Source organism: Gossypium hirsutum, chromosome A11 (genome assembly GCF_007990345.1).
Source record: "Gossypium hirsutum isolate 1008001.06 chromosome A11, Gossypium_hirsutum_v2.1, whole genome shotgun sequence".
In the NCBI taxonomy this organism is placed as follows: domain Eukaryota; kingdom Viridiplantae; phylum Streptophyta; class Magnoliopsida; order Malvales; family Malvaceae; genus Gossypium; species Gossypium hirsutum.
This window is the reverse complement of record NC_053434.1, coordinates 61662499-61672553: the sequence shown is the minus strand read 5'-3', so window position 1 is coordinate 61672553 and position 10055 is coordinate 61662499. Positions and strand designations below refer to the sequence as shown.

The 10055-nt window shown below is 30.6% G+C and overlaps 1 protein-coding gene across 3 annotated transcripts; it reads left to right on the top strand.

Moving 5' to 3' along the window:
• Positions 1-7058: 7058 nt before the first annotated feature.
• LOC107893153 (insulin-degrading enzyme-like 1, peroxisomal) lies at positions 7059-9653 on the top strand. 3 transcript variants are annotated; one of them, XM_016818081.2, is made up of 6 exons: positions 7059-7137; positions 7646-7736; positions 7835-7908; positions 7996-8039; positions 9003-9054; positions 9231-9653. In XM_016818081.2, exons 3-6 carry the CDS (start codon positions 7863-7865, stop codon positions 9425-9427), a joined length of 339 nt encoding a protein of 112 aa, XP_016673570.2. In that variant the 5' UTR covers positions 7059-7137; positions 7646-7736; positions 7835-7862; the 3' UTR covers positions 9428-9653. The 3 variants fall into 3 exon arrangements, 2 of the variants coding, with proteins under 2 accessions (XP_016673570.2, XP_040937764.1); XR_005905089.1 differs by lacking the exon at positions 9003-9054; XM_041081830.1 differs by lacking the exons at positions 7059-7137; positions 7646-7736 and having other exon boundaries at positions 7743-7908.
• Positions 9654-10055: the final 402 nt, after the last annotated feature.

Here is a 10055-nt window from a genome sequence, read left to right as displayed (position 1 = left end):
GGCTAATCTTGGCTATCAGAGTAGTTGACTCCACGGGTAGAAACTTAGATGTATTCATTGGTAGAATGATACATTGGACTGGACCCAAGATGAATTAATTCTAAATCCATTTGTGAATTAATTCATTTGTGACATTTATGGTGTGATTTACCTAAATCCTAAGTTAGTCACTGATCATGCGTATGTAACTCATGTGCTTTGATATAAGTGGAGGCTTATGCTTTAAAAATGATCGAGCTGGTAGCTAGTATGTTGGGTACATGAGTTGTGTATGGCATGACTTTACTAGTAGCAGTGGAATTCATAGCTCAATTAAAGAGTTAATGATATCCTCTCATTGGCATTATGTGGATTGATAAATATTTAACGTGGCCATGGGTTGCTTGTTCTCGAACGAGCAATTTATCATAATCATTTGTTGACAATGGTCATATTAATCATTAAGATGACACAATGGTTACAATGAGATAAAATAGAATTTTATTGAGTGAATGTGTAACCACCCCAACCCGGCCTAGATGGTAGACCTGAGCCGAAGAGATCATATTAATCACCATAGTGATCCTGTCTTTTTTTTTAGATCCATTCTCAACTCTAAACTTATTTTATAATAGTGAATATCTCATATTAATCAATTAAAAATTAACATTATTTAGCAGCGAAAAATAAATAATAAACTTTGTCTAATAAATTAACTTGGTTAAAACACTTAATAAATAAACAACATTCTAAAATCATTATCAATGAGAAATAATAAGTATAAACCTTTCCATCTATATAAATACCTATTAATAACATGTATCCTAATTGATGTAATTAAAAATAATTGTCTCATACCATGGTTTTTTAATAAAATAAAACAATAATTGTAATAATAAATTGTCGAAACCATTTTTTAAAGGGATGTTTGAAAAGCGGGGATCGACTTTTTGAAAAACAAAAACGGGAGTCGCCACCAACCTTTTTAGGTGTGATTGGATCACCTTATAAAACGTTTTGGTCTACGAAAATTAAGAAAACAGGTTTGGGAGTCGGTTACATACGAGGAAGGATTAGCACCCTCGCAACGCCCAAAATTGGTACCAAATTGAATAATTTTGTCTTAATGCTAAATTTTGAAAATATATGAAAATATGATTCCTTTTTGAAATTAGAATAATTCGAGTTTAAAATCAAGATTCCTTCATTCCAAAAGAATACGAATATCACATCCAGCATGATAGGACACGATATTCTAAAACTCTTGTAACTAAAGTCACCTCGTAATTTTTAAAATTGTTTAGAAGGGTATTTTAGGCATTTAGATGAACGAGAAATCGCACCCAGCATGTTAGGACACTACTTCCCGAATTCCTAAATGCGAGAAACATTGCCTTTTTTTTAAAAAAAAACATTTCTTTAATTGTATATTTTTTAAAATCATGATGCTATCAAGATACAATATTAACATATATCAATATCTAACTATGGAACTTCATTAATAAAAAAAAATAATATAATACATATTATATATATTTATGTATTATGCAAGTAACCATAAAATAATAAGTATAAAACATACATTATATAGCATATACAACATCATTTCATAAAAATATAATCTAAGATAATAACCTAAATAATCCACAATTCATGCAATTAAGTATAAAAGTATCAAATATTTTAAGAGATAAGTTAATGTACCATGATTATGCTAAGTAACTGCACGATAAACTATCAAATTTTAAAAAAAAAAGATGAAGATAGATACAATTAACAATGAATGGGGTATTAAGGAATATTTAAACGACATATGAAATATCAAGGAGAAATGGCAATGAAAATAAAAAAACTTACTAATAAAATATACTATATAATAACCTAAAATATATATACATACATAATAACATCAAGTAGGAATAAGACATCACAAAAAATTTCAAAATATAATGCATATTAATAAAGTATAATATTTAATTATCAATTTACAAATTTACAAATTATGCATAATAATAGATATATATAAAATAATAAAATAATAGAATATATATTATAAAGAATAAAGTAATAATATAGATTATAAAATGAGGTTTAAATATTTGAATAAAAATATAATATTTAATAATAATTTATAAATTTCAAAATTATATATAATAATATATAATAAAATATGAAATATCCTAATATATAATATATATATATATATTAAAACATAAAATAATATAATATATATAACATTTAATAAAATATAAAATAATATATGTTAATATAATATAAAAGTAATATATATACTTGGAAATAATAAAAATAATACACAATAAATTTTACACATACAAATAAATAATATATGGTATCTAAAATAAATAAAATTAAAAATATATAAAAGGATTAAAATTAAAAATGATTAAAACTTTGGGGTTAATTAGAAAAATAAAAAAAAATTGGATCAATCTAGAACAAGCGTTAGAACCAAGGGACTCACTGGGCAATTAACCCTAATCCCAAAACGACGTCACTTTCCAAAATACTATTTTAAAATCACCATTTGGACTAAACTGGAACATAGGTAAACTGTTAGGGCCAAATTAGAATATAAATAAAATTATAAACATTTAAAAAATCAAAAGGACTAATTGGGCAATTAACCCATTTTTAAAAACACGCGGATCTTCAGCTAAAATACGACGTCGTTTTAGGCTTATTGGATTAAGCTAAAATGGCGTCGTTCTATTAAGGCTATATAATCCAAACTTAAAACCCTGAAATCATTTGAAACCCGAGTTTAAAAAAAGTTTGAAAAAAACTCTCTGAAAGAGAGTTGAGAGCAGTCCTTTGGGCTCCGGTCTCCGTCGTGCCGAGTCCCGGTCATCGGACTCACGCGCTCACGTGCCGTCGCCTACTCCTCCCCGTATGGCGGTCGGAAGTCCATAAGTCTCAATTTTCAACGTGATTTCAACGGTAAATTCCTTTTTATTTATTTTAATAGTATTTGCATGTATTTAGAGAAGAAAAGAAAAAAAAATAATAAAGGTATATCACCTTTAAGAAACTGCTTGAACTCCTTTCTTTCTTCTGAATATATGTGTGTATATTATTGCCTTTGTAAAAATCCGGGCTTTACATTGTTCTGAATCAGGCTTTTTATAGCCACTGTACATAGCATTTTTATATGTTTAAAAATATTCCCTGCCATATTTTTTTTGCATCTGTCCTTTCTTTCCATTTTTGCAGATGATCGAGGAGAAGAAGGGGCACTTGATCACGGTGTCCATTTGCGTCTCAATTACAACGAGGCACGGGGCATGGAATCATGGCACCGATGAAGGGTAGCTGAAACGATGCGAGGTGAAACGGCGCTGACCTGCGTTGATTTCGGCTTGATTCGAGGCCGGAGTTATAGGGTGAGGCGAAGAGGCGCATCAGTTGCGGCGCGAAGCTTTTGGAAACCCTAGGGTTTCCAGATTTAGTTTAGGCAATGGGCCTTGCTAGTTTTGGGTCTGGCTTGGGTACTTGGGCTAAAGCTAATTGGGTCTCAGGGTATTTGGGTATCTGGTTGTAAAATGGGCTACTAGGCTAAGCAGGTTATGGGTTTAGTTGGGTCAAAAGAATATTTTGGGCCGTTTAAATTTTGGGTTTGGGTGTAACAGGTAGTAGTATAATCGGGTCTTGTGTGTAAAGGGTCTTGTTGGGATTTAGGCTAAATGGGTCAATTAATTTGGGCTTTTGTACATGGACTGTAATAAATAAATATTTTTTTTGGTTTTTAAAACCCGGGCAATAATGGGCTACTACATAAATAATAAATCATTGGCGAGAACAAGTCAAGACCTTTTGCATGTCGAATCCGCGTCCTAGTCATTGGGTTATATGAAAGGATGGAAAATAAAAGGAGTGAGCTATGGAAGCTCAGTGAGAGTCCCTTTACAATAAATCAAATCAATATTCAAATATGCATGTTAATCATAATAATCAAATTTACAGAATAATCAAATCAATATGACAATTCAGTTTTGTCACTTTAGACAAGCCGAACATTAATAGTCAGTCAAATTTAATTGAACAAATCCACTATAGAGTCATAATATCATTCACATTAGATATATGCACCTTATTAGTTTAGTCATTTCATCATGTACTTTTCAATGAGTATGCATAATATGTCATACAATATTAGTTTTGACGCTAGTGCTCTAAATAGGGAGCTCTGGATCCATCTTGTGGACTTAAAAGCACTACATTTATTAGGTGCAAAGAAAAGCTATTGTTTGGCTGAGAATCCACAACTGCTCGCAAATAAAAGCTGTTAGAGGGATTGTCGATGCCCAATAAAATAAAATTGTAGTTTGAATCTGTTGTTCTGTGGGCACATAGAAAGATCATCACAGTTGGAATCTGCTATGGCTATGAATACACAACAAACATTCGTTTATGCAGTTAATATGAATTGTTGTTCTTCCACCTTTCATAAGCTTCCCCCTCCATGCATATGCAATATAATTAGATCTTTTCAATTCGTTCATTAATAATTCATTGAACATTCTATATCATTGCAAAAATAGAGGCAATTAATAAATCAATCATTAAATCATGTGAAAATTTATTCAACATGAATAGCATTAGTAAATATATATAATCATTCACAGATTTAAGCAATCATTCCTAAGCAAATAAATTCCATTGGTAACCATAAATTCATTCACGAGTTTATGCTATTAATCATAAACAATTAAATCATAAATTCACTCATTCATGTGTTTATTCATTCTATTTCTAATCCGGGACCTAATTGAAAAATCTAGTTATCTAGAGGCCATTAAAAACCTAATCAAGGATTGAATTACATAAAATAAATAAAGATAAGGAAAATCTATAATTTTATAGTTTCAGGGGCCCCATGGCCGTGTGACCAGCTTGTGTGTGAAGCCCTAGGCCGTGCGCGATACGTAGAGGTGAAAGTGTAGGAGCCACACAACCGTGTGTCTAGGCCGTGTGAAAAACATGGATGCAAGGGAAAACAGGGGAACATGGCTACGTGAGGGTTGTGTGACCCATATAGGTGGGCCACATGCTCGTGTGATAGACTGTGTGTACCTGGGCAGTTTCGAATTTTGACTCGATTTTTCATAAAAAGTCATCCACCTTACTTTCTCGGGATTTTAGGCGACTACCCTAGATTCAAGCTTGATCCAAACACATTCAATGGCCTTTCAATTGACAAAACGGGATGGTCAATGAGGAGTTTTCAAGATTTGAGGGTTTTTTTTTACTAAAACGTTAAAGATTGATAACAAATTGAAAGATTTAACAAAACAACGAAATTTTAGAATTGACGAGTTCTAATAAATCAAAACAAGATTTCTTACCAAATTTTTGATGAAAATACGAGATGTAATTGACGAAAAATCAATCGATAGAAAAATGAGTAGAAATCGAGAATAGATTTTGATTCGGGAGCAAAAATAATTATCAAGAATGGAGAGAAGATATTTTCAAAGGAAAAGATGAAGAAGAAAAGGGGAATAAATAGAAATAAGGAGGATAAATTCTATTAGGATTTGAAAAGGAGTAATTTGAATTATAGTTAGGATAAGAAGATAAAAAGATATGAGATTCTATTTCTATTTGAATTTTAAAGAATGATAATATATGATTTCAAATTGGGATAAGAAGATTGAAAGATATGAAATTCTATTTCTATTTGAATTTTGAAGAAGGATAAGAGATTAATTCTTGTTGGGATTGGATTAGGGTGAATTTCTAAACTTCACAAATCTTTAGGGCGTCATTATAAATTTTCCAAAGTTGAGGGCTGATTTAGCAATTAAACCATTCTACCAAAATTAATAAAAATGGTAATTAAACTATTGGGCTACTTCCCATTTCTGGTCATTTCTTACCACATTTATTTCTTATACTAGATTAGCTTTCATCATTAGTTGCTGAAAAAATGAAGAGGAAAAATGTAAAATGTGAGGCTTGAACCTTGTTTCCCTACAGGTTTTACTAAAAGTTATTAACCACTAATACTAAAACTCAATTAAAACTCAATTCATGTTAATTTTAGTCACTTAATTGTGTATATCTATTTCGGCTCAACTTACCTATTCTTTATTAGCTTAGTTTTTTAATCAATTTTTTCTTTATTAACTTATTTAACTTTATATTTTTTAATACACTTACATTTTAGTTTATATACAAGAATTAATACTCATAATCAAGACTCATTATTAATATTTTAATTTATTTTACCCCTTTTTCAATTAGGTCCTAACTCAATTAAAACACATTATTTTCTAATTAAACCTTGTAATCAAGTTTCTTTTTAGATTAATTAATAAAAGAAAGTTTGATTATATTATTTTAACAGCATGTTTGGTTGGGGGGAATAGGAATGCATTCCCCCCCAAATCGGTGGGCCCACCACCAAACCAACGTTTGGTTGGCTGTAATTGTAATATAGCATTATTCCATTCAGCCTCTATTACGTGAGAAGCTGTAATAGCCATTCCTTGCCTTCAGCACTGAATAGCTATTACGTTCCGCTCTTTTTTCCCATTTTCCAAATTTTTCCCTCCTTCATCTTCTCCTTCATCTGCGTTAAACTCTCTACACAATTTCTGCCCTCAAACTCTCTTGCCATATTTTAGATATTCTCCTTCATCTTCTCCCATAGATATGTAACTTTCTCTCCTTCTGTTATCATATTTCAGGTAATTTTTAATTCAGATTCAGATTTCTTGCTTGTCAAATAAAAATCCACCTGAATCACTTTCCACTTTCCATAACCAAACTCAAAATCATCCAAAAACAAAAAAATCCAAACATAGAAAAGTAGAGAACTGAGAAATGGGGGTCGGGAGAGAAGATGTGGAGATTTTAAAGCCCAGAATTGACAAAAGAGAGTATCGGAGGATCGTCATTAGAAATTCCCTTCAAGTTCTTCTTATCAGCGATCTCGATACCGACAAGGCAAATTAATTTTTCAATTCCTTCTTCAGTTTCATTTCATTAGCAATTCCATTACTATTATTGACCTTTCTTTTTTTCTTTCTTTCTAATTTCTTTGTTTTTTGATGTTACAGTGTGCTGCTTCTATGAATGTGAGTGTCGGTTCCTTTTGTGACCCTGACGGCCTCGAAGGCCTTGCCCATTTTCTTGGTATTGCTTATCTTTTTCATCCGTTTATTTTATCTTCCATTTGTATTTGTGAACTGTCTGGAAATTTTTTGTTCCTTTTTTACTTTAAATTTTAACAGTATGTGACTTTAGTAATTTTCTTCCTCATAGCGTTATTGATACAAACCTTTTAAACTATAAAAGCATCAATATTATTTTTGAAGCATAAATAAAAGGGGTGATTACAAATTCTTGGTATCTTTTTTTGCCAAAATATTTCAATAATACTATAATCACAGAAATACATATAATAGATAAAAAATCTTAATCTTAAACCAATTGAACATAAAATTTGAAAGGATTCCTGTAAAATGTATGTGATCTAATAACTGATTATTGTTAGCTAACTTTGAATAAAATTAACTTCAAAATTTTTGAAGAGATGACATAAAACAAGAGGCTTATAGTGAAGTAAAATTATTTGTATGACTTGTTTTCAGATAGTATTCCTTTGATTTTATTACGTAGTTTATTTTTTCCTGATTTACAGCATGGAGGCAGAACAAACGCCTTCACAGCTTCTGAGATGACCAACTATTTTTTGATGTCAACACTGATTGCTTTGAAGAGGCTTTGGACCGGTAGATGTTGTTTGTGCAGTCTTTCTTTAGCTCTCATTTTCATCAATGTTCATTTAATGTATGTGAGATTGGGTGTTTTCCTGTCACTTGCTCTCTAGGTTCGCACAGTTCTTCATCAAACCATTGATGTCAGCTAATGCTACCATGAGGGAAATTAAAGCTGTCGATTCTGGTTAGCTTTTGGTTCTTGGTTTACTTTACACATGGATTTCCTATATTTTAATCTATAATTAATCAACACTATTCTCTCTCTTTCTAGAGAACCAAAAAAATTTACTGTCTGATGCATGGAGAATGAACCAGGTATTATTTTTCTTTTTTTGAATCACCCTTTGTCTTCTAAAAGATTGCAAGATCTCAGCTTTGACTATTTAAAAATGTTAATCAATTTTTTCTGGAAGAAATGGAACCTGGAATTGATCCCTATTCCTCAATTGCAACTTTAATATTGTTTGTGAGTCCTCTCCCGTCAATGCTTTTTATGGTGTTAATTCTTATCACTTTTTCTTTAATGATCAAAACCAAAGCCCAAAAACTATTGTCTTAGGAACATCTTGTAATGTTTTCCATAAATTACTGTTGAAAATTCCATATCTGTATGTACTTGTCAAGTTTAGATTCTCATTTAATACTAATTTGGTGTTTGGCTGGAATTCACAGAGAAACAAGTCACTTATTAACATGATTGATTCCTTAAAGTGGTGAACTAAGCTTATGTTTGGAAGTGTTCTTTCATCCTTTGATATTGATAGATGAGGATGATTGGATAATACCCTGTCATTAAGGGCTATTCATCAATTGTTTCCTCTTTTCTTGTTAAGGGTTTATGGTGTGCATGGTTATTGTGGTTTCATTGCTATTTTCAGAGAGAGAGACTTATGATTATTAAGCATACTGGGTTGCAGTTCGTATTTGAGCAATTGTTTGTGAGTTTGAATGCAATCTAATCATCTCAAGTGGTTGATTTATGCTATTAAAATTAATTAAGAATTGATGGTTGTTGGAAAAATTAGCAAACTTTTAGAAACTTCCCAATCTTTGTCTTTCTTGAAAATAAATGAGAATGTGTTTCTTACTTTTAGTTGAGTAGAAGAAAATTTTGATGGATTATGGGTATTGGTGGTGATCAAATTGATTCAGAACTTTTATTTTGTACTAGTTTGCACTTACTACCTAATCCATCTCATTTGAGTTCATGTTAATATTCTTCAATGGTGAACCTTTTAGATGTATTCCTATTTGGTTTTAATTTTTCCTTCTATGCAGCTTCAGAAACATCTAAGCTTGGAAAGTCATCCATATCATAAATTCAGCATAGGTTAAAAACCTTTCCTAGTTGATCTTCCTTCCTTCTCTCCGCTATTCTTTAAGTTGAATTCTTGCCTAAGCAGGTTATAGGGCATACTTTCTGCTTTATAGTCAATCAATTAACCTAGTGATATTGGATATTGGATATATATTTCCTTTTGCAAATATGCATGTTATGATTTTCAGGGACAAAGTTCTTTGTAGTTTGTGAACCTGGGACACAGCACATGGAGGCTCTCTTGAAAGTTGTTTATGAGCTATACACTGATTATGTTTTGAAGAACCCCTTCTATGAGATGGAGATGCCCATACGATTCGAACTCTTTGACATCAACCTGACACAAGCAGTACAGAAGGATCGTGTTGCGCTTTTGGGGCGATAAGCTGTCCTGGAACCGTTATCTTACCAAAATGTCACCATCTCTTATCTTCATCCGTACACTTTTGATGGAAGATTGCTATCAAGTTTGTATAAACCTGTGTATTGGGATATCATCAAGCTCCTTTGTTTAGCTCATAAGTGCTGAATTATTTATAACATATGATGATTTCTGGAGTTGCTTCTCCCAATTAACATTTATAAAATTAATGAAAAAATCCTTTGAATTATTTGTTTGCTATTGTTTTTCAATCTTTATCTAGGAAGAAGTTACAGCAGAGGAGATATTATGAATGAAACATTCATAGTGAATCATTTGCATTCATTCAAAAATTAAATTATATATATTATGATTTTAGTATTATATATTATGATTTTAGTAAATTCATATAAGAATATTTAATATTAAAAATTTTATTAAATTATATATTTTTATCTAATTATATTTAATAATAATTTTAAATTATATTTTGTAGTATTATATATTATGATTTTAGTAAATTCATATAAGAATATTTAATATTAAGAATTTTATTAAATTATATATTTTTATTAAATTATATTTAATAATAATTATTTTAAATTATATTTTATATTATTATATATTATGATTTTAGTAAATTCATATAAGA

Coding starts and splice junctions, on each gene's coding strand:
- LOC107893153 (XM_016818081.2), top strand. CDS start 7,863: ATGTCAGCTAATGCTACCATGAGGGAAATTAAAGCTGTCGATTCTG. Junction 7,909..7,995: donor AATTAAAGCTGTCGATTCTG/GTTAGCTTTTGG, acceptor CTCTCTTTCTAG/AGAACCAAAAAAATTTACTG. Junction 8,040..9,002: donor ATGCATGGAGAATGAACCAG/GTATTATTTTTC, acceptor CCTTCTATGCAG/CTTCAGAAACATCTAAGCTT.